The sequence below is a fragment of the Ornithorhynchus anatinus genome, chromosome 3 (genome assembly GCF_004115215.2).
Source record: "Ornithorhynchus anatinus isolate Pmale09 chromosome 3, mOrnAna1.pri.v4, whole genome shotgun sequence".
NCBI lineage: Eukaryota > Metazoa > Chordata > Mammalia > Monotremata > Ornithorhynchidae > Ornithorhynchus > Ornithorhynchus anatinus.
In genome coordinates, this window is record NC_041730.1 from 85,548,847 (window position 1) to 85,573,144 (window position 24,298).

The 24,298-nt window shown below is 51.4% G+C and overlaps 1 protein-coding gene across 2 annotated transcripts in view; it reads right to left on the reverse strand.

Annotated features, from left to right (window-relative positions):
- CDH23 (cadherin related 23) overlaps positions 1 to 24,298 on the reverse strand; it is a 382,425-nt gene that overhangs the window by 74,520 nt on the left and 283,607 nt on the right. The window contains exons 28-35 of one of the 2 annotated variants that reach the window (XM_039911511.1): positions 23,787 to 23,935; positions 14,451 to 14,586; positions 12,459 to 12,847; positions 12,246 to 12,347; positions 7,368 to 7,520; positions 5,333 to 5,461; positions 3,966 to 4,094; positions 2,967 to 3,194 (exon numbers count right to left, since the gene is read on the reverse strand). In XM_039911511.1, the coding sequence (XP_039767445.1) occupies positions 2,967 to 3,194; positions 3,966 to 4,094; positions 5,333 to 5,461; positions 7,368 to 7,520; positions 12,246 to 12,347; positions 12,459 to 12,847; positions 14,451 to 14,586; positions 23,787 to 23,935 (1,415 nt within the window). Of the gene's footprint in view, positions 1 to 2,966; positions 3,195 to 3,965; positions 4,095 to 5,332; positions 5,462 to 7,367; positions 7,521 to 12,245; positions 12,348 to 12,458; positions 12,848 to 14,450; positions 14,587 to 23,786; positions 23,936 to 24,298 lie in introns of those variants that run through there. The other variant, XM_039911510.1, reaches the window with a different exon arrangement.

Consider the following 24,298-nt stretch of genomic DNA (forward strand, 5'->3'; position numbering starts at 1 on the left):
AGTCTGGGTCCATGAAGGACACCTTGTTTCAGCTGGAATCTCCTGCTGTCTTGGGGTCAAGCCTGGGTTTGGCTGGAGGAAGGGCTTGTTGCCCTCTCAGCTCCTGACTTGGGGCCTCAATCTGGTTGCCCAGGGGCGCTTCCTTGAGGGGGTAATGAGAATTCCTGAGCTAGAATTCCTGAGACCCCCATGGGTTCAGTAGAGATTACCCCTTGCTGGCTCCTTTCTATAGCCAGAGAGTCCTGTTGAAAAAGGATGTGTCTAGGGAATGGCTCCCAGTAGTAGTGTGGACCAAACTGCTCCTTATGTAAACCGTATATCATTTGAATCACAGATTACATCTCATCCTGGCAGCATAGAGAGTGAGCATGCCTAGATCTGGAGAGTGAGGAGTGAGCATGCCCAGCTCTGGGGAGAGAAGGCAAACATACTCAGCTTTGGGGAGTGGGAAGTAAGCATGCCCACCTCTGGGGAGAGGAAGTGAACCTGCTCAGCTCTGGGGAGTGAGCTTGCCCACCTCTGGGGAGTGGAGAGTGAGCATGCCCAGCTCCGGTAGAAGGTGGTGAACATGCTCAGCTGCGGGTAGAGGGGGTGAGCAGGCTCAAGTCTGCAACAGAGATGGAAGGCATGGCCAGCCTCCCTCACACTGGAAGAAGAAGTCTTTGCCAGGAATGGTGAGGAGGAAGATGAAACACCATATAAATACAGGGGCGGAGCACACTCTGGATTCTGCTGCTGCTGATTTGAATACCAGCCCAGACTTGTGATTTAAATAAAAATACTCCACCTAGTTAGAGAAGCAGCGTGGCTCAGTGGAAAGAGCCTGGGCTTGGGAGTCAGCAATCATGGGTTCGCATCCCGACTCTACCCCTTGTCCGCTTTGTGACTGTGGGCAAGTCACTTCACTTCTCTGTGCCTCAGTTCCCTCATCTGAAATGAGGATGAAGACTGTGAGCCTCAGTGGGACAACCTCATTCCCCTGTATCTACCCCAGAGCTTAGAACAGTGCTCTGCACGTAGTAAGTGCTTAACAAATACCAACATTATTATTATTAGTTAGGAAGCTCTATTCCCTGGTCAGCAGGCCCATGTGGGAGGAGTCTCTGGCTGGAGATGGGAAGAGTCTTTCCTGAGGCCTCTCCTGGGGTTGATTGGCGAATATTGGGGTTCACCATGGGCCTTTTCTGGGCCCACCAAGCTTGCCTGGAGCCTGATCCAGCTAAATGGGCTGGGTGCGTTGGCCCCTACAAACATCTGGGCTGGAGACCCCGGATGAGGGCCTCAGGGGCCTCAAGCGGGAAGGAGCTGCGTTTCTCTCAAGATAGGCCACCCGCCCCCAATCGCAGCAAGTGGAGCATCTCTGAGTGTCTCTGCGGTGAAAGACAGAGAGCAGGCTCTGTAGCCACAGCAGCTCCAACCCTGACATGGCCGCAGGGCTGCAGCGAGGGGCCGGGGCAGGGGAACAGGAGAGCGCAGCACGCTTCCTTCATTCAGCCTCTTCTAGGTGCAGCTTCTTTCTTTTCTTTTTTCTTCTTTCTTTTCTGTCACCGTGGTTTCCTGTTTTTAAATGTATCTAGCTCAGCCCATCTCCATCCCTCATTGGGCATCTGCCTGGTCTGGCCATTGGTCCTGGCAGTCCAACAGATCAGAGCTGGATAAGGCCACTTGGCACTAGGCCATAGGTGGGCACTGCTCATGCCACCATCTGGGCCATATGAGAGGCCCTGGTTATCTCAGCAAAAGGAGCTGGCCCTGTGTGAGGGGAGGCGGTGCAGATGAGGATTCTGGAGTGAGACTGGAGGTCTGACTTGATTGGCTGTGGACATGATAGTTGGGCAGGGACTAAAAGGATAGAATCAAGTAAATAGGGAGGCCATGTGTGCATGCATGTGCATGTGTATGAGTGTTTGTGTGAGTGAGTGTCCTGGGAACAAGACTTTTGCGCTTGGGCACCTGACCGGCTGCAGGGAGACACCACCCCGGCCATTCCCTCACCTCTCTCCAGAGCACTACCTAAAAAATGTCTAGGCCATTCCATAAGCTTTCGGGTGACTCGACTCTCTCTGACAGGAAATTCTTCCCCAAATCTAATCATTTGTGCAGCCAAATAGCCCGTTTCGTCTTCACTGGAAGAGGGGAAATGTCACTCCCTCTAACCTCTGGAAACCAGGCTTACCCTCAGCCTTCTCTTCCAGCTCCTCCATTAGCCTTTTCTCACAAGTCAAACTTTCCATGGCTTGATCTGGGCTCTCCTCTGATTTCCACCCCTCTCTCTTAAACTGTGCTGCCCAGCATCAGACCATAGGCTGGAATGGGAGAGGGTGAAATCCTTCACCACAGGACTCCAACAGAGGACTGCTGCGGTGGGGGGGGGTGGCAGCAGGAGTCTTGGGCCACACATTATTGCAGAGATCCCCATCTGCCCTCAGCAGGCTAATAATCTGATAGAGAACTTGTCCAGAGCTGGAGGGTGTGTCACCAGGAAATATTTAATGAGGTCACTGACCTAATAATAATAATATTAGTAATTGTGGTATTTGTGCCAAGCACTGTACCAAGCTCTGAGGTGGATACAAGGACATTGGGTTGGGTTGGATACATGCCCTGTCTCACATGGGTTCACAGTCTCAATCCCCATTTTACAGATGAGGGAACTAAGGTTAAGATAAGTTAAGTTACTTGCCCAAGGTCACATAGAAAACAAGTGGCCAAGCCAGAATTAGAACCCAGGTCCTTCTGGCTCCCAGGCCTGTGCTCTATCCACTACTGACCGCACACCTCAGAACCCTGGCAGAGGAATGAGGGCAACAAATGGCTGGCTGGCCCAGTCTGAGGCAGGCCCAAGCTTCCACCTACTTCACTGCCAAGCCCCTATGGGAGATCTCTAGCAGAACTTCTTTCCCATACGCCGCTGACTCTTCCCTTTGCCCTCCCGCTCACCTCCCTCTGTGGCTCCGGGCACTCACCGACAGGGCTGGGGTGCCTTCGTCTTCCACTGTGACCACCAGGTGGTAGAAGCTCTGGCGTTCGCGGTCCGGAGGGGAGGGCCGGGTAGCGATCTCTCCTGTGACCCGATCTATGCGGAAGGTCATGTCCTCATTCCCCCGGGTAATGTAGTAGGACAGGAGGCTGTTGAGCCCAATGTCTCGGTCGCTGGCTCTAACCTGGACCACAGCAGTGCCCCCGCCCACATTCTGTAGGAGGCATGGAGAGTGGAGGGAGAGATGGAGAGAGAGACACATCAGCATTGTGGGTAGGTGCTGTCTCAGTTTGGTATCGGGCTGGCTTTTCCCAAATCTTCCCACTGACAATTTTGCCACTTTCCATTCATGTTCCCACCTAGTTGGAGCCCTGGAGAATCAGGAATCGGGGTGCCCTGAGCCTGATTCCAAGGGAGACTGGGACCCAGATCAGCAGTTGTTGGTGATGAATTAGAATAATTACTTCCCAACTCCAGTTTTCTGGGCTAATGGGGCTGGTCTCTAGAAGGGGATCCATCCCTTGGTGCCCCTCGGGAGCTGGGGTGGGATGGGGGCTGGGAAGACCACCTTAATTGATCAATCACTGGTATTTATTGAGTACTTACAATGTGCTGAGCACTGTGCTAAATGCTTGGGAGAGTACAAAATAATAGAATTAGCATATATATTTCCTGCCCATAATGAGTTTACAGCCTTCACTCAGAGATGCCCCTGCTTCTCATTCCAGAGGTTTGGCAGTGACAGTGGCACTGTCCCCACTTCCAGAAAAGCTCTTCCACGGGTTGGTTGGTTCCCCGACACTGCCCATTCTAGCTCCCATGATGGGGCTGAGGTTGGCGCTGGCATTCACTCCTTAGGCTGCCCAGGCATAGGTTATCCAGGCTTTGTCCTGGTTGTCCAGTGAGCAGAGAAAAATGGAACCCCTCTGAGCTTCTGCCACCCTCTAGAGTGTGGTGACCGGAGAAGTGGTGAGGGTGGTCTCACCTCATTTACTGTGACATTGTAGCCAAAGGGACTTTCGATGACCGGGGGGTTGTCATTGACATCCAGGATGGTCACCCGCAAAATGTGGTCCTTTCTCCGGGGTGGGGAGCCACAGTCAGAAGCCTGGATCTATTGAAGAGGGAAGCAATGGGATTAGACCTGGTGATGGGGCTGGGGGTGATGGAGGAGCCTTGTTCATGACTTTGGAATCCAAGAAGACACAAGCCTTTTGATCATCTTCCTGTAGGATGGAGGTATAAAGCACAGATCAAATCCATATTTGTCAGTTCCATCGGGTAGAGTAGAGCAACAGTGGCCAGCACGGAGCAGCTGTTCTGGACTGGTTCCCCTGTCTGGACAGCTCCCTGCAGCCCCTCAAGAATAAAGAGGCCTGCCTTGATGTCGGGGGACACTGGCCACAGCAGCCCATCACTGGGAGCCCAGCTTTTCTGGGTAATGACTGTCTCCCTACCCACCTCACTCTGTGTTCCGAGCCGTGTGACTTGGGCCACTCAGGAAGAAGCTCTCTGATGGCTGGAGTCAATGTCTGGCAGGCAAGCAACACTTTTAAGGCCAGCAACTGCTTGGCTTAGGTAGGGGAGAGAGAAGTGGGGGCAAGGGGAGACCCGATTATATAGGTGCCCACTCCCCGGTGCCCCCTGCAACCTGTCTGAGCCAGCCACCCAGGCTCCCAGCCCATCAGTCTCCCAACCTCCCAACCTGGCTCATTCCAGGGCTCCGACACAGCCTGAGAGTTTCCAATCAGGGCTGAGAAGACCCCAGATGGTGGCTTTCTGGTCTGTTTGCTCTTAGAGGTCTACCCTGTCCCAGTCTTCACCAATCATTGGTTTTTATCGACCACTATTTTGTGCAGAGCATAGTACTAAGCACTTGGGTGAATATAATATAACTGAGTTGGTAGGTACATTCCCTGCCGTCAAGGAGCTTACAGTCTAGAGGGGGAGATAAATATTAATATAAATAAATTACAGATCTGTAAGCAACATGAGAAGCAGCATGGTGTAGTGGATAAAGCATGGGTCTGGGAGTTAGAAGGTCATGGGTTCTAATCCTGGCTCCACCACTTGTCTGCTGTGTGACAAGTTCTCTTTGCCTCATTTACCTCATCTGTAAAAAATGGGGATTAAGAGTGTGAGCCCAATCTGGGACAGGGCCTGTGTCCAATCTGATTAAATTGTAGCTACCTCAGTGCTTAGAACACTGCTTGGCACACAGTAAGCACTTAACAGGTACCATAATTATTATTATCATTATATGTACATAAGTCCATATCTCCCCACTGAAATCCCTGCTCCCTTGTTATCCCTGTGCTCCCAGTGGAAAGTTGTCACTTCTGCCCCATTCACCTTAAGAATATAGCGATCCAGGCTTTCTCGGTCCAGGGCCTTGACCACAAATACCTCTCCATAGGTGCCGTTGGTGGTGAGGATCTCAAAGACCCGACCGATGTTTCCCGAGGCCAAGGAAAATATCACCTGGAAGGAGAGGAGACCAGGTCACGGGGGAGGACTGGGAAGGGAGTAGGAGCCCAAAGGAAGCACAGGAGGGGAGGTTCGGATGGGGAGACCATGACAGTGTGCCCTTCCCTAGGTTTTTGAGCTGGCCTCTTGTAGGACCACAGACCTTCTTAGAAAAGACCATTAACAAAATGGCCTGTGGCAGAAGTCCAGTCATGGCCTAGAATGGCAGTGCTGCCCAGAGGAAAGACCTAGAGGAGCTGGGTTCTAACCCTGGCTCTGTCAGTTGCCTACTGTATGTCCTTGGGCAAGTCACTTCACTTCTCTGGGCCTCAGTTTCTACCACTGTAAAGTAGGGATTCAGTAGTTGTTCTCTCTTTCACAGAGACCGTGATCCCTGTATGGGACAGGGACTGTGTCTGATTATCTGGTATCTACCCTAATGCTTAGTATAGTGCTTAGTTTATAGGAAACACTGAACCAATACTACAGTTACTTTGAAGAAGTCACTGTCCTGCTGACAGGATAGAGGTGGACTTCCTGAAGGATCATCGACTCCCTGAAGGATCAGAGTCATCACTTCTGACCGGTGAGCAGAGGTGGCTGTGCAGATCAGATATGGAGGTTAAAGGCTTGGGACAGTCTCAACTCTGGGTGGGCCAACAATCAATATGGTCAGGGCTTGCTGAATGATAGGCTGGGAGGGGAACCCGAGCTGAGGGTGGGGAAGGGTGTAGAGGGAAGGGCCTGTTGGGAGAGGAGGTGACTGTTAGGAGGAGCTGGCCCAGGGCTTGCAGTGGGTTTTGACAAAGGGAGCAATTTATGCTCTCTCATAGACAAGGCCTCCCTGCACAAGAAAGAAAGCGAGATCAGAGACTGCTGACTGTCCCATGGCAGTTTTCAATGAAGCTCTTAAAAGCTGCTCTAGCTCTACTCTGCCGCCATCATATGGTCACAAAGCCAGAGAAGTCTCTCTGGGCTCTATCTGGCCTCTCCTGGGCTCAGGATTAAGTTGCATGGGGTGTAATCATGCATGGGGGCAGAGGGATGGACTGAATGACCTCAGGAAATGCCTTCCAGCCCAAAGACTCACTGATTCCCAGAAATAACCCATCAACGATTGTGTTGGCAGCCATCCATTTTATAGATGGAGAACCTGAGATAAAAAGCCAGGATGCCTATCTCTCCCGTGGACTTTGAGCGGCCCTCAATCTTCCTGCTTCCAAACCCTGTCCCTCACCCAACCTATTCTTAGTTCTCCAGTGACCCTCTCCGATTCGTGGATCACTGTTTCACAGCTCAGGTGCCTTCTTTCTGCCCCAGGGAAGTTGAAGTTCAAGTCAGCAGCTAGGACTCTTAAGCCTTTTTTTACTGACAAGGAAAGTGGAGGAAAAAGAGGGGTTTTCTCTGGCCTCCTGGCCGAAGAGAGGTGGAAGAAGAGGAGGCAGCCCTCAAACCCAGGACATTGAATTCCTGTGGCTGCACTCTATCGTCCATGATGGCCATTCTGGGCTGTAATCATCATTATCATCAGTGTTATTTATTGAGCACTTATGTGCAGAGCACTGTACTAAGCACTTGGGAGAATACAAGTTAGTCCACATGTTCCCTGCCCACAATGAGTTTAAAGTCTAGGAGGTGTGACAGACATTAATACAGATATATAGTACAATTTATAATTTAAAGATATGTAGAAAAGAGGTTGATGGAGGGGCGAATATCAAATGCTCAAAGAACCAAGCACCCAGACAAGGCAGAAAAGAGAGGGAGCTGGGGAAAAAAGGGCTTAATCGGAGAAGGCCTCTCGGAGGAGAAGTGATTGGGAAGAGTGGAGGTGTGGAACTGATTAGATGAACCCAGGGCTGGATTAAGGCCTGAGGAGGGGCCTCCGCCCCCCCCCCCCCAGGGAGAGGCAGGGCAATACCTGCCCATTGCTTCCTGCATCGGGGTCTCGGGCCTGGACCAGGGCCACCCGCTGGCCCAGGGCGATGTCCTCTGGCACGCTGACTGCTGAGTCCGATGTGACATCAAACTGGGGGCTGTTGTCATTTTCATCCAGTACCGTGATGTAGACCTTTGTGGGAGGAAGAGGAGAGCCTCAATCCCGGGTGCATTGGGCATGGGGGTGAATGGGGTTCTGCATTGCGGGTGGGGGTCCCAGCTGGGACCCAGAGCTTCCGGGAGGTGGATTGGGGCAGCATCGGGATTGAGCTCAGCCAGTGATTTTCTTAGGCCTATCCAGGGACAACTGGCCGAGCTAGGGTTGGGGGGAGGGGCTTGGAGGCGGGGGTTTGGTGAAAAGGAGCAAAAGTCTTCCCCATTGGTCATGACCTATTCATTACCTCTCTTGTTGTGGTGGGCCTGCTGCAGCCCTGAGCTTGAGCAGGTTAGGGAGGAGGTGTGACTGCTGTTTGCCCTGACAACCCTCCCCTGGGATCCCCACCCCTACCTCTCCTGACAGACCCAGGAGAAGCCTGGAGCTCTGCCCTCTGTAGTCCCTTCTGGCTCTTGACACCTGGGGCTGTCTCAGAGGTCCAACTCTGTGTCTTCCAGTCACAAAAGTTGGGGCACTGGTTCTCTGTGTACAAGTTGGGCTAAGGAAACTTGTTTAAGTCCCTTCGAAACAACACTGAACCCACAGACGTCGGAAACCACACTCTGTGGGTAGGGTGGGGGTGGGGCCCCGATGTTGGGGGAGGGACAGTATGCAGAATGCTGCGGGGGAGTTACAGGCAGGCTTTGAAGAGCTAACAGGTCAGAGACAACAATGCTGAGGCTTCAGTCTCTCTCTGAAGCTCTCTGGTCCGATTAGAGACCCATGGCCAGTGAGGCCAGCAGTCCAACCGCAACGTCTCGGGGTTGGGTACGGCGGCTGCCCGGGCAGCCAGCACCTCCATCACCCGCAGTGTGTTAGCTGGCGGCCTGAGGCACCTCCTACAAAACCCACCACTCTCAACTGTGCCTTTTTAAGATGACAAAGATTCACCTGTGTTCTGCATCCTCTAGGACTCTTCTTCATTCATTCATTCGTATTTATTGAGAGCTTACCTGGTGCAAAGCACTATACTAAGCGCTCCTGCAATCAGATGCGAGATCATTTCACTTTCCAACTGTCATGTCTGCCCTCCCTCTGCCCGTATCTCTCTTTCTCCCTCTTGTAGCTACTTGTTGGAGAATTTGTGCTCCTAAGCACCTTGGGGAATGCTCCTGAGCAGCCAGGGGGAAGTTCTTTGTAGAACCGAGTGCCCCGATCACAAGATCTGGGGTGTGGGCTCTCCTTGGTGTAACTGGTGCTCCAGCTCAGAAGCTCTCACAAATGCCTGTGGGCAGCAACAAACGACTTCTGGGGCCAGTGGGCCATCAATCGCTGGGAGATACTCTCTGCATTTGTGTAATCCTCCAGAAGTGTAGCCACGCCCTGCTATTCTTTATCAGACATTGAGCGCGGTTGGGGGAGGGGAACGCTTCCTGGCTTCCACCCAAGCTGGTGGTGGGAGGGCGCTGCAAACTGCTAACAGGGAGTCCCTGCTCTGTCCCCCAAGGGACCCCTGCCCACCTCAGGCCTAGGTCCGGAACCCCGGGGGAGCGGGGGAGACAGATGTTGTTCAGATGGCGGTGGCTGGCCTGTACCCTCCAGGCCCCGGGAAGGGAAGTGGGTGGAGACCGTGGTTGCTGCGGAAATGGAGGGTGGGGGTTGAGGGTGGGGAGAGAGGGCTGGCAGGTGTAGGTGTCGCCGAGGAAGCGCTATCACCTTTAATGTGGCACAGTCCCGCTTGGCAGGAAGAGAACAAGGGGGAAGAGATGAGGTCATTTGACACGCAGGGTACTCTGCTTTGTTCATGCTCAGTGATTGCATGAGCCTGTGCTCCACCTTCACTGCAGACACAGAGCAGACTCTACTGCAGCAGGAGGGAGGCAGGGTAGACTTTAGGAGTCACTGATGCTTCCCGCTGGTCAGCACCCTGCCTCTTCCAGACCTGTCTTCCCTTCAGCACCCTGCCTCCAGGCAAACTCCAGTTAACTTCATGGAGAGTTAAGGTGGTTAAGTCCCTCAAGGACTTAAGAACAGGACACCCCCCAGGAGGCAGGGGGTGGCTGCAATGACCTCCGGAAGTTATCTTCCAGCTGAGAATTCTAGATTAGGGAGCCAGCAGCCAGAGCAAGGTGGTGGGGGTGGGGTGGGGGTGGGGGGAAGCAGGCTGGGGAGCACAGTGTCCCTGCTTCCTCTCCCTGAGCCAACTCATTTCCCCTTGAACCTGCAAGACTTCGCTCTGGGAATGGGGCCTTCTCCAAGAGAGCTAGCTGTGATGGTGCAGCCTCGGAGGTGTTTGACCCTAAGGGCCTCAGGGGAACTGCCCCCTGCCCTTTTGGGCTGCAGAAAGTAGAGAGAAGAACTTTCCCCTTGTATGGCCAACTTTCCCTTCCTAGTCCTAGCCCACCTGTCTGCCCCCTTGCTGGACCAAGCAAGGTTTTGTCTCTTGGGCCTCTAGACAGATGTACGGGCCCACTGTCAGCTGACCAGGATCATGACGAAAACGAGGGGGGACCAACTGTGTGGGAACAGGGCCGGGGGTGGGGATGGCAGCATTGTGCCTCTACTCACCTTCTGCAGGAGGGTAGCCAGAGAAAGAAAGACAGAAAACAGACTGTTATTGGTTAGGTTTGCTCCTTCCACGCAGGAAAGACTACACCTGCAAGAAAGAGTTGTCTACACCCACTATCTCCAGTTTCTCTCCTCCAGTTCTCTCCTTGACCCCTTCCAGTCTGGCTTCTGCCCCCTTCACTCTACAGAAACTGCTCTCTCAAAGGTCACAAATAATCTCCTTCTTGTCAAATACAATAGCCTCTATTCCATCATAATCCTCCTTAACCTCTCAGTTGTCGACCACCCTCTTTTCCTGGAAACATTATCCATCCTTCACTTCACGCACTCTGTCCTCCCCTGGTTCTTCTCCTATTTCTCTGGCCACTCATTCTCAGTCTCTCTCATGGGTTCCTCCTCTACCTCCCACCCCCTAACTGTGGGAGTCCCTCAAGGTTCAGATCTGTGTCTTCTTCTATTCTCCACCTATAGCCACTTCCTTGGAGAACTCACCTGCTCCTATGGCTTCAACTATCATCTCTATGTGGATGATTCCCAAATCTGCCTCTCCAGTCCTGATTTCTCTCCTTCTCTATAGTCTTGCATTTCCATCTGCTCTCAGGACATCTCTACTTGGCTGTCCCATCATGGACACCTCAGGCTTTGCATGTCCAAAACAAAACTTCTCTTCCCTCCCAAACTTTCTCCTTCCTCTGACTTTCCTTTCACTGACTTTGTTCTTCCTCTGACTTTCCTTTCACTGTAGACAACACTGAGAAGCAGCGTGGCTCAGTGGAAAGAGCATGGGCTTTGGAGTCAGGGGTCATGAGTTCGAATCCCAGCTCTGCCACTTGTCAGCTGTGTGACTGTGGGCAAGTCACTTAACTTCTCTGGGCCTCAGTTACCCCATCTGTAAAATGGGGATTAAGACTGTGAGCCCCATGTGGGACAACCTGATTCCCCCGTGTCTCCCCCAGCGCTTAGAACAGTGCTCTGCACATAGTAAGCGCTTAACAAATACCAGCATTATTACCAGCCTCCCTCTCTTACAAGCCCATAAGCTTGGCATTATCCTTAACATATCTCTCATTCAACCCATGTATTCAATCGGTCACCAAATCCTGTCAGTTGGACCTTCACAACATTGCTAAAATACCCCCTTCCCTTTCCACCCAATCTACTACCCTGTGATAGTACTATGATTACTCCCTACTCCAATCCATACTTAACTCTGCTGCCCAGATCATATTTCTTACAGAAATATTCACTCTGTGTTTTCCCATGCCTCCAACAGAGATGTCTTACCTATGGTTTTAAAGCACTCAATTATCTTACCGCCTCCTACCTTACTTCCCTGATTTCCTACTACAACTCAGCCGCCACACTTTGCACCTCTAGTGCCAACCTACTCACTGTACCTCAATCTCATCTATCTTGCCACCGACCTCTGGCCCACAACCTGCTTCTGGCCTGGAATGCCCTCCCTCTTCATATCCAACAGACTATTGCTCTAACCCACCTGCAAAGCTTTATTGAAGGCACACCCCCTCCAAGAGGCCTTCCTTCCTTGACTAGGTCCTCATTTCCTCTCCCCCCACAGCCTTTGGCTTAGCCCTTGAACTTGGATTTGCACCTTTTATTCATCCTTCCCTCAGGCCCATAGCACTTATATAAATATTCATAATTTATTTATTTATATTAATGTCGGTCTCCCCCTCCAGACTGTGGCAGGGAAGGTGTCTACCAATTCTGTTACATTATACTCTTTCACGTGCTTAGTACAGTGCTCTGCACACAATAAGCACTCAGTACAATGATAGACCGAAAGGTAGGGGCAGGGACCCTCCAGGGACTGTCTCCAGACGCCACTGCTCTGCTCTTCCCAGCCAAGCTGGAGAGCCCAGAGTCAACCATCAGTCCTACTGCTGGGGCAGGGCAGATCTGAAGATAGACCCTGAGGTCTGTGAGACAGGGCTGGCTGGGAGAAAGCATGGTGATCGCCCCTCCTACACACAGGGACACACCAGCTTAGACAACTCCCTCCCAGTGCTCCCTCTGGGGTTTGCATCACTCTCCCTCAGGGTCTATCTTCAGACTTGTCCTGGGCCTCTGAAAGGCCCGCGAGGCTCCCTTTGGGGCCCTGTCCCGTTCCGGGGTAGTGGGACAAAGATGACCAGCTCCAGGATAGGTCCTCTGCTTCCCAGCTCCAGGACCACTCACCACTGTGGAGTCAACCTTGGGGCCGCCATCATCCGCCACCACCGTCAGCACGTGGAAGTCCCCTTTCTCCCGGTCCACTGGGCCCTGGACGGTGATCACGCCCTGTGACGGAAGCCCAGGGGGATCGCGATGAGGAGCGGGGCCCTGCACCAGCCGGACCCTCCTGGGGCAGCTTCACCAGCCTCCTCCCACCTCACCCGGCCCGTGACATACGGTGACCCCGTCGATCTTGAAGAGGGCCCGAGCCTGGGCGTTGGTGTTGGGGTCGAACTTGTAGGTGATCTGATTGAGGTTGTCGATGGAGTGGGCCTGCACCCGCAGCACCTCCGAGCCCCAGGCCAGGTTCTCGGGGATGGCCGCCTCATAGGAGGAGTTGGAAAACTGCACGGCCTCATCCAGCTCATTCAGCAGGCTGATGTAGACGCTGCAGAAGCCTCGGTGGTTGGGGGGTGCCTGATCCGTGGCAGAGATGTTCATCAGGTAGCTGGTCTTGGTCTCGTAGTCCAGGTAGTCGATAGTAGTGATGAGCCCTGTGCTCTCATCAATCTCAAACTTCCCTTCTGAGCCGGACAGGATGCGGTAGCTCACCAGACCGGCATTCCCTGGGGGGCACAGCATGGGCTCCCTGGGATGGTCCCCGCCTCGACTGACTCAGGGACTCAGGGGACCCATCCCAGTATGCACCCATGCTCGCGTCTGGAGCCAGTTTCGGTGTCAGTCGTGGCTGGCGAGGTCTCTGCTGCGGAACCCTTCATACTCAGCTGGCTTCCCCTGTGGTTATCACACTCTAGTGGTAGGCGTAGACCACTCCCTCTGTAATGCCCCAGAGGGAGGTCTGACCAATCTCTGGGGTTTGCCCACCCGCTAAGAAGCCCGGGGGATCCTCCATCCAAAGGAAGAAGGGGAGTGCTCTATCAGGCCCAAGGGAAGGTGAATTTCCCTGCATACTCCATCTCCCTTTGTTTCCTGACAGCCCAGAAGACCAGGACTGTCCTGGCCCAGCTCCACGAGAGTGTGGGTTTGGGCTGGTATGGCGGAATGGGGACAGGTGCGACATGGTTATTCCTCCAAACCTGGTGAAGCAGTGTGTCCTAGTGGAAAGAGCAAAACCTGGTGAAGCAGTGTTGTCCTAGTGGAAGGAGCACAGGCTTGGGAGTCAGAGGGCCTGGAATCTAAACCCCAACTCTGCCAATTGCTTTCTGTGTGTCCTTGGGCAAGTCACTTAACTTCTCTTTGCTTCGATTCTCCTGTTCTCCCTCCTACTTAGACTGTGAACATCATGCGGGACAGAGACTGTGTCCAACCTAATTAACTTGTATCTAGCCCAGCATGTAGAACCGTGTTTGACATATAGTAAGTACTTAACTAATACCATAAAAAAAAGCCCATACCTCCCTAACAGGAAACTTGAAGGGAGCGGATTCAGCACAAACCCAAGAGGACCTTTGGTCCCTCCTTGGGTGGAGAGTATCTAGAATTTGGTCCCAGACTGGGCAGCATGAGGAAGTCTGGGAGGGGCTTGGATTGACTCATCAGACAGAAATAGTTAACATGAAAGCCTGGGGTGTTAGAGGGAGAGGTTGGGGTGCTGGAAGGCTCCGGAAATATTGAGAAAGATTAACAGACCAGGGGCCTGTGGAGGGGTAATAGAGGGGAAATTTGGATGTTTGAGGGATTATAGAGGGGTGTTGCATGGTCAACTTGAGCCAGAAGGCCATGCCCAAGATGACGTCCAGCGCACGCTACATCCCAGCATCCCGGTGCCACTGTGGAGACAACTCTATCCTTTGGGTTGGATGGGCCACTGGGCTGACCAGGAAAAGCGGGGAGCCTGTTCTCAAGTGCTTACTGGCACTGAGTAGCAATTGAGTCTGGGTAAATGAGAGAGAATGGCTGAGGACCCCTAGGAGGCAGTTCAGTTTCAGAACTGGCTGGGAGTTTGGGCTCATTTTAGGGGGATGCTGAGCCTGGGCACTTTACAGCAATACAAATTCTCGGTCAAACCTAGGCCTGCCCAACTTCCCGGATTGGGCCTGGAAATGAATGAGTATGCCCCATTCCAGAGCCCAGCCTGGTCTGGACCATCCTGGTGTCCTGCAGCCAATCCTTGGGAGGGAGTCAGGAGCTGTAGGCCTCAGTGACCCAGCAGGGGCTGCGGTCTGTGGATGTGGAGGAGGGGATCCTAGCTTCCCGCTGGGGCCTCACCCATGTCTCTGTCTGTCGCCCTGACGACAGTGACTGACGTCCCAATGCCGGCCGTCTCCCGAAGCCCCAGGCGGCTGTACTGTTGCTGGGTGAACACCGGGATTTCGTCGTTGACATCCTCCACGTAGATGATCACCTGGGAGGAGAAGGTCCCGGGGGGTGAGGGGCCCAAGCCCCCTACTCTGGAGATCAGAGCCGGGCTGGGGGATTGCTGATAGAAGGAGGGGCTGCAGCCTCATCTGACTTTCCCCCTCCATTTACACAGGATTTTCCCATATAGCCCTGTGGGTAGGTTAGGAAGATGGGGCCAGGATAAAGGTGGCTAATCTAGGGACACTGAATCACAGGCAGAACTAAGGTCTAAAACCAGGACTCCAGTTCCAGCTCCACTAACTTTCCAACCAAGTCCAGGCCCGTGGACCCTTCTGTGATTACCTGAGCCCAGGACCAATCAAACCTCTCCTCTAGCCAATCCAGTCCAGCTGGAGTGGAGGAAAGAGGGACAGCATGTCTGAGATACTTTTCACTCCAGTGACCATGGGGCCCTAGGAACCTTCAGACCTCCCCTGCTGAGGCCCAGCATCTCAGTACCCTCTCCAGACAGGGATAAACACCTCCCTGTACCCCGGACAAGAGAAGTGTGACCCAGTGAATAGATCTTGCTTTGTGATCACGGGCAAGTCACTTAACTTAATTGATGCTCAGTTCCCTCATCTGTATAATGGGGAAAAGATACATACTCTCCCTCCCTCTTAGACCATGAGCTCTGTTTGGGAAAGAAACAGTGTAGAGAAGCAGCAGAAAGAGCACAGGCCTGGGAGTTGGAAGAACTGGGTTCTAATCCTGGCTCTGCCAATTGTCTGCTTTGTGACCTTGGGCAAGTCACTTAAATTTCTCTATGCCTCAGTTTCTTCAACTGTAAAGTACCTGTTTAATACCTGTTTTCCTTCCTACTTAGACGGTGAGCCTCATATGAGACAGGACCTGTGTTCAATCTAATTAAATTCTATTTACCAGAGTGCTTGACACATAGTAAGCACTTAAATACTATAATTATCACAATTGATTATTTGTATTTACCCCAGTGCTTAGCATAATGCTTGGCACATCTTAACCACTTAGTATGCCATCATTACTACCAATTACTCAATACTATTTATCGAGCATTTACTGTGTGCAGAGCACTGTACTGGGTGCTTTAGAGAGTAGACAGTAGAGTTAATAAACATGAGCCCTGTCCTCAAGGAGCTTACAGTGTTTATGGGGAGACAGTCATTTAAAATACACTACAGATAAGGGGAAGAAATTGAGTGAAAAAGCTTGTCGTGGGCAGTTTGGGCATGTAGGTTCCATGTCCAACAGCTCTGTTGCATTGTACTCTCTCAAGTGCTTAGGATTGTGCTCTGGACACAGTAAGTGCTTGGTGCTTACTATGTGCCAAGCACTGTTCTAAGTGCTGGGGTAGATACAAGACACAGTCCCTGTCCCACAGTGGGGCTCACTCTCTTACTCACCATTTTAAAGATAAGGGAACTGAGGCCCAGAGAAGTGAAGTGACTTGTCTAAGGTCACTCAGCAGATAAGTGATGGAGCCAGAATTAGAACCCAAGTCCTTTTAACTCCAAGGCCTGTGCTCTCGTGGCTCAGTGGAAAGAGCATGGGCTTTGGAGTCAGAGGTCATGAGTTCGAATCCCAGCTCTGCCACTTGTCAGCTGTGTGACTGTGGGCAAGTCACTTAACTTCTCTGTGCCCAGTTCCCTCATCTGTAAAATGGCGATGAAGACGGTGAGCCCCACGTGGGACAACCTGATTCCCCTGTGTCTACCCCAGCGCTTAGAACAGTGCTCTGCACATAGTAAGCGCTTAACAAATACCAACATTATTATTATTATTATTAAGCCGTGCTGCTGCAGTGGAGGTGGGGTGAGTACCTGTGCTTAGTGAGTGAGGATTCAACTGCATAGGTGATGCAGTAGGGAGGGAAATAGGGTGGGAAAGATGTCCTGGAGAATTAATCAGTGATATTTATTAAGCGCTAACTCTGTGTAGAGCAATATACTAAGGACTTGGGACAGTGGGATAAGAAGTGATTTTAGTAGGGCTCTGAAGGTGGGGAAAGTGGTGGTCTACAGGTGAGAAGGGGGAGGGAGTTCCAGGCGGGAGGGAGAAAGGAGCAAGAAAAAGGTGCTAGAGGTGCTGAGAGTAGGTTGGTGTTAGAGGAGCCGAGTGTGTAGGCTGGGTTGTAGTCGGAGAGAAGCAAGGGGTAACTGTGAGGTTGAGAGAGCTGATTGATGGCCTTAAGGCCGGTGGCCAGGAGTTTCTGTTTGATGGGGAGAGGGATGGGCTACCACTGGAGGTTTTAGAGGAATGGGGAGACAACTTTTTAGAAAACATATCATCTAGGCAGCACAGTGAAGTCCATACTGGAGATGGGAGAGGCTGAGAAAGGAGCTTCCTGTCCTCAAGGAGCTCCCAAGCTAAAGTAGCTCCTTGTTAATCATAACATTTTCTCTGGCTAAGGTGAGTAAGAGTTTGGCCCAGTTGAATGGTGAAGAATGTGACCATTGATGTGAACTGCTGGAAGCCGTCCCCCTTCTTTCTCCAATCTCCTTCCTGTTGCGGGGTGAGGTGCATGTAGTGAGTGCATTTGCAAGTCTATTTACAATAGTAACCTCCTTTTTCGGATGTGTGGTGAGGGGGCTCCCTGTGTTGCATTCCCTTGCCTGAAGCTAATGCTGTGTCATCACAAGAACTTTCACAACACACAAACAGCCACTCTATGCAAAACTAACACGGCAGAACCAGGACACAGCTGTTCAACTCACAGAAATCTTCTGCATTTTGCTTTACAAATAACTTTGCTGGGGGAGAAATTTACATGGACGAATTTCAGGAGCTAACCAAAATAGAAACAGGGGTGTCATCTAGCCACACCTCATACTGCCCCATCTCCTCCCTCAGCATCCCTGTCCCCAGCCAGGTCTGAAAAAGGAGGAGATGGGGGACTGAAAAAGAGAGGAACAAAGTCCACAGCCTTCTTCCTCTGGCTTTTCCATCTCTCCCCAGCTTTCAATGAATTTCACCATCACGCTGGTTTCATCATCACCTTCAGCATTAACCTGTGTCTAATGTTTGATGATGACGATGATGGTATTTGGCTTCAAGGCTCTCCATCACCTTGCCCCCTCGTACCTCACCTCCCTTCTCTCTTTCTACTGCCCACCCCGTACACTCCGCTCCTCTGCCGCTCACCTCCTCACTGTCCCCTGTTCACGCCAACCCTAATAATAATAATAATAATAATAATGTTGGTATTTGTTAAGCGCTTACTATGTGCCGAGCACTGTTCTAAGCGCTGGGGTAGACATAGGGGAATCAGGTTGTCCCACGTGGGGCTCACAGTCTTAATCCCCATTTTACAGATGAGGGAACTGAGGCACGGAGAAGTTAAGTGACTTGCCCACAGTCACACAGCCGACAAGTGGCAGAGCTGGGATTCGAACTCATGAGCCCTGACTCCAAAGCCCGTGCTCTTTCCACTGCGCCACCCTGCTGTCGACCCCTAGCCCACGTCCTACCTCTGGCCTGGAATGCCCTCCCTCCTCACCTCCGCCAAACTAACTGTCTTCCTCCCTTCAAAGCTCTACTGAGAGCTCACCTCCTCCAAGAGGCATTCCCAGCCTGAGCTACCCCCTTTTCTTTCTGCTCCCTCTGCTCCCCCTCTGCTCCCCCTCTGCCCTCTGCTCCTCCCCCTTCCCCCCTTCAGCTCCCCTCAGCTAAGCCCCCTTTCCCTCTGCTCCTCCCCCCTCCCTTCCCCTCCCCTTAGCACTGTGCTCATTTGTATATACTTTTTATTACCCTATTTATTTCATTAATGAGGTGCACATCCCCTTGATTCTATTTATCGTGATAATGTTGTCTTGTTTTGGTTTTGTTCTGTTTTGCTCTGCTGTCTCCCCTGTTTAGACTGTGAGCCCATCACTGGGCAGGGATTGTCTCTATCTGTTGCCAAATTGTACATTCCAAGCGCTTAGTACAGGGCTCTGCACATAGTAAGCGCTCAATAAATACTATTGAATGAATTTGTTAAGCGCTTACTATGTGGCAAGCACTGTTCTAAGCGCTGGGGTAGATACAAGGTAATCAGGTTCTCCCACGTGGGGCTCACAGTCTTAATCCCCGTTTTACAGATGAGGTAACTGAGTCACGGAGAAGTCACAGTCACACAGCAGACAAGTGGTGGAGCCGGAATTAGAACACACAACCGCTGAGTCCCACGCTCAGGCTCTTTCCACTAAGCCACTAAGCCATGCTGCTTCTCTGTCTCTTGAGCACTACCCTAAATGCTTACTGTGTAGAGACCACTGTACTGAGCACCCCTCTGTGCAGAGCAGGATACTGAGTGTTCCTCAAGGCTCTTTCATGTAAGCTCACTGTGGACATGGAAGTGTCTGCTAACTGTTGTAATGCACTCTCTCAAGCGCTTAGTACAGTGCAGTGCACACAGTAAATACCTTTCAATAATACCATTGACTGATTGATTGAGTGAGGGACAGTTAGGAAATTTAGATTGGGACCTAGGTTTCTAATCCAGTTCTGCCACTTGTCTCCCGTGCAACCTTGGGCAAGTTACTTCCCTTCTCTTCTCCTCAGTTACCTCATCTGTAAAATGAGGATTAAGACTGTGAGTCCCATATGGGACACACATTGTATCCAACCAGATTATCTTGATTCTACCCCAGAGATAAGTACAGTGCCTGTCACATAGTAAGTATTTAACAAATGCTATTAAAAAAACTGGAGATTAAAAATGGAGTAGAGGAGAAGGAAGTGGCTATGTAAGAGGGATGCAGTCAGTGGGGGGCCTTGAAGATATGATCAGACGCTTTTTCTTTTAATAGCATTTGTTAAGCGCTTACTCCATGTCAAACACTGTTTTGAGTGCTGTGGTTGATACAAGTTTTTCATGTGGGACACGGACCCTGTCCCATACTTTGAGTCTCAGATCTGTGCTTTCATCCACCAGGCCACACCCTGGTTACAGAGAAGCAGCGTGGCTCAATGGAAAGAGTCCGGGCTTGGGAGTCAGAGTTCATGGGTTCGAATCCCGACTCTGCCATTTGTCAGCTGTGTGACTGTGGGCAAGTCACTTCACTTCTCTGTCCCTCAGTTCCCTCATCTGTAAAATGGGGTTTAACCTTGAGTCGCCCTTGGGACAACCTGCTTACCCTGTATCTACCCCAGCGCTTAGAACAGTGCTCTGCCCATAGTAAGAGCTTAACAAATACCAACATCATTATTATTATTATTATTATTACACCCCTTCTTGATGTGAAGGGGAACATGAAGCCAATGGTGATTTAAGGAGGGGTGTGATGTGTTCTGAAAGAGCCCCATGTGAGACAGGGACTGTGTCCCACCTGATGACCTTGTATCTACTCCAGCACTTAGAACAGTGCTTGGCAAATAGTAAACATCGTAATTATTATTGTTATCAGGTCCTAGTAGCAGAGGGTAGGATAGGCTGGAGGTGGGGAGATCTGGTTAAGGAGAAGGCCCATTGCTGGGTAAGGATTGATTCTATCTGTTGCCGAATTCCAAGCACTTAGTACAGTGCTCTGCACATAGCAAGTGTTCAGTTAATACGGTTGAATGAATGAATGAGAAGAATGGGGAGGTGACGTTGGCTATAGTAGTGATGGTGCCAGGGAAGGGGCTGATCCCCGAGGAAGAACTACTGATACTTAAGGATAGACTGAGTGTGGGAAGTGAAAGGCAGAGATAATAATAATAATAGAACTTGTGGTATTTGTTAAGCACTTACTATATGCCAGGCACTGTACTAAGTGCTGGGGTGGGTATGAGCAAATCAAGTTGGACACAGTCCCTCTGCCACATGGGGCCCACAGTCTTAATCCCCATTTTACAGATGAGGTAACTGAGGTCCAGAGAAGTGAAGTGACTTGCTCAAGGTCACACAGCAGACAAGTGGTGAAACCAGGATTAGAACCCTTGACCTTCTGACTCCCAGGCTTGTGCTCTATCCACTACACCATGCTGCAGAGCCAACCCTGAGCTTCTGGACAGGGAGGCTGGTGGTGGTAGGTGGGTAGTAAGAGCAATGGGTGTGGGGAAAGTTAGGAAAACAACAGAGTTCAGGAAGCATGAGGAGCATAGTGCTCTACATACAGTCACCACTCAATAAATGCCACTGACTGAGCGAGCTGACTCCGTTCCACATTAGGTTTACAGTGCACACAGGACAACCTGGCAGAGAGGTGCCTGAGATGAGAAGAAACGAGACTTAATTATTTGGTATTTAAAGGACACCAATACACATCATGGAGGAGTGGGAGTTCTTCTAAGCACGAGACACTGTGTAACACAGATAGCAAATACATCCTGAGGTTATGCAATATGTCGGGTTTTGGTTTCGGTTTTAACAGGAACGGAATAAAAATACGGGGGCAAAAGTGCTGATCATAATGTCAGTCTGTTCCTGGTTCCTGCTCTGTGCGCACATCATGTGGGTGTATGTTAGCATTTCATTTTGGATAGGACAGTGAGTACATAGGTGTCCATGTGCCTTTGGGAGCAGGGGGCACGTGAGTTACCCCCTGGTCTTAGGCCTGCCGTAGCTGGCAGGCTTTGGGAGCACTGGTTGTTGGAAAACCACTAGAAGAACACACCCTGTAGAATGCAGGGCGAGGGCTGCTCTTCAGAACTGGCTCCCGGCCCATCACTCCCGGGGCAAACTAACAGAAGGCCCTGAACAGGACCATCACCCAGCCTGTCAGCGGCCCAGGAGAAAGCTCTGGGAGCCAATTCTGAGCCCCTTTTTCTCCTGCTGTTGCCGCCTGGTGGTGGTGACAGCCTTAAGGGCACCTTTATGAATAATCTTAACCATGAAGCAGTGTAGCTTAATGAAAGGAGTAAGGACCTTGAAGTCAGAGAATCTAGATTCTTCCTGGTTCTGCTACCTGTCTGCTGTGTGATCTTGGGAAAGTCATTTATCTTCGCTGAGCCTCAGGTAGCTCATCTATAAAATGGGGATTAATTCTGAGAGCCCCATGTGGGACGGGGTCTGTGTCCAAAGAGATTAGCTTGTGTCTACCCCCAGTGCTTAACACAGTGCCTGGCACATAGTAAGCACTTAACAAATATCATTAAAAAAAAAACACTCAAAAAACACCAGACTGATGACAAAGGGCTGAGTCACCACCCTCGCTCCGAACTCTGGCCGCCCCCACAACTTTCCGTTGATCCTGGTCCTCAGTTCCGGGTCACTTTTTCCAGCTCTGTGAGAGGATGTGCCCCATGGCCTCCTGTCCCCGCTCTCTGCACACTCAGCTGTGGCTCAAAGTTTCCTTGAAGAGTTTGGTTTGGGCTGAGGTGCGGGGGGATTAGAGGGGGAGAGGGGCACTGAAGAATCCAGTGCAGTACTCTCCAGGCCTCCAGGTCCTTCCCCCTTCCTCTGGGCCTTTCTGAGGGCGACAGTAGACTTCAGAGAAGCAGGTGGGGGAGAAAAGGGAGGAGGAGGAAGGGAGAGAAATAAGGAGAAACCAGTGGTCACTTGGTCAGCTGCTTCCTGCTTTTGAGGTGCAGATAGGGCCACGTAAGCAAGGGAGGAGGCAGCTCATGTGTATTTGTAGTGCTGGGGTGGATTTGGGGAAGGGCTTCAAATGGGGCTGAAATCCTAACCTGGCTTCCACTGAGGGCATAGAAAGCTCCCATCCAGGCTGGTGGCTGGGTGGATGTTGGCAGGGGGCAAAGAAATCTCTGGCCCAGCCTCATTGCATGCTGTTAAGGAGACTAGTTCAGAAGTAGAGCCAGCATCTTGGCAATTCCACTGCCTTCCATCCCCTATTGGCTCCAGGATTTGGAGTCCTGCCCAAAATGCTGTGGGGGCAAATGGTGGCTCCTATGCTCACATGAACTCTCCTCTTCTGATTGTGCCTGGTCATGCATCCTCTGCTCATGGGTGAGCACCGTTGATACTGTGGTGGCCCATCACAGGGAAATCCAAAATGGCGACCCCCAGGAGGAAGAAGTTGAGCTCAGAGGAGAGGCTTGGTATGCACTGGGGAGAGGGGACAGGATGCTATGAGGGAGTAGAGACATGTAAAGGGTAGAGGAGAAAAGGTATTTACCTCTCTATCAAGGTAGCTCATGTGGGCAGCAAACATGTCTACCAGCTCATATTGTACTCTCCCAAGCATTTAGTACATTGCTCTGTACACAGCAAGTGCTCAATAAATATGACTGATTGATTGAATGACCTGCCTAAATCCTCTCTGCCCATCATTCATTCATTGATTGTTGTATTTATTGAGCACTTACTGTATGCAGAGCACTATACTAAGTGCTTGCAAAGTACGATTGAGCAATAAAGAGAGACAATCTCTGCCCACACGGGGTTTACAGTCTAGAAGGGGGGAGACAGACATCAAAACAAGTAAACAGGCATCAATATAAATAGAATTATAGATATGTTTATATATACACAAGTACTGTGGGGCAGGGAGAGGTGGGTAGAGCAAAGGGAGTGAGTTGGGGTGACGCGGAGGAGAGTGGGAGCTGAGGAAAAGGGGGCTTAGTCTGATAAGGCCTCTTGGAGGAAGTGAGCCTTCAGTAGGGCTTTGAAGGGGCAAGTATGATTGTTTGGCAGATTTGAGGAGGGAGGGTGTTCAAAGCCAGAGGTAGGACGTGGGCCAGCGGTTGACAGCAGGATAGGAGAGATCGAGGCATAGTGAGAAAGTTAGCACCAGAGAAGTGAAGTGTGCAGTCGTGGGTGTAGCAGGAGAGAAGGGAGGTGAGGCAAGAAGGGGCAAGGTGATGGAGAGCTTTGAAGCCAATAGTGAGGAGTTTTTGTTTGATACGGAGGTTGATAGGCAACCACTGGAGGCTTTTGTTTGAGTTTAACAAATACCATTAAAAAATGATTTTGAGGAACATATAGAGCCTGGACCTAGGAGGGCAAGGAAGCTGGAGAGACCTGACCCTCAGCAGGAGGAAGAGGAAGGTCTCCAACCCAGGGAGGATAACAGTTGAACTTGGGGCAGAGACTTGGTTTTTTTTTTTAATAGGACTAACTAGTGGAGAGTAGGCTGGCAGGTTCGGGATCTTCTTTTCAAAGCTGTGTTCAGATCAGTTCCATTCTGCCCTGACTCGATCCTTGCTTTCATTCTTTGCCCTCAACTGTCACTGGGGAAATTGAAGCCTAGAGAGAGAAGGCAGTGGCCTATTTTGGGGGCGCTCTAGGAGCGCCACCCTCACCCTTCCACCTTCCCTGAATCCACTGGGTCCTTGGGTTTGGGGGCGTTGGGAGGGACTTACCCTGACCGAGCTCCTCATTGGTCCCTGGTCCCGGTTGTAGGCCTCAACTTCCAGCACGTGGGAAGAATTGCGTTCGCGGTCCAGGGGCCTAGGCCCCCGCACAAGCAGCCCGTTGCTGAGGTGGATCCGGAACTGGCTGTGGCTGTTACCTGGTGGGGAGCAGACTTTGGTCAAATAGAGCCTGGGCCCCGCAGGCCTAGGGAGCTGTGGGGGCCTGACAGCAGGAGAGCGAGGAAGGGTGGGCTCAGGACAGGAGCCATCAACAGGGGCCTCTCCCTCTAAGTTACTATTTGTGCCTTTGGGGTGTCCCCTGGTGACTGGGATGATCCCAGTTTCCCCCATCACCCTCCCATTTCAGGGTCTGGGGCAGCCTTGAGTCACTCTGGTTCCTGGAGAAATATGAGCAGGGAATGTGTCTACTAGTTCTGTTATATTGTATTCTTCCAAGCACTTAGTACTAACGTACAGTGCTCTGCACACAGTAAGTGCTCAATAAATATGATTGATTCAAG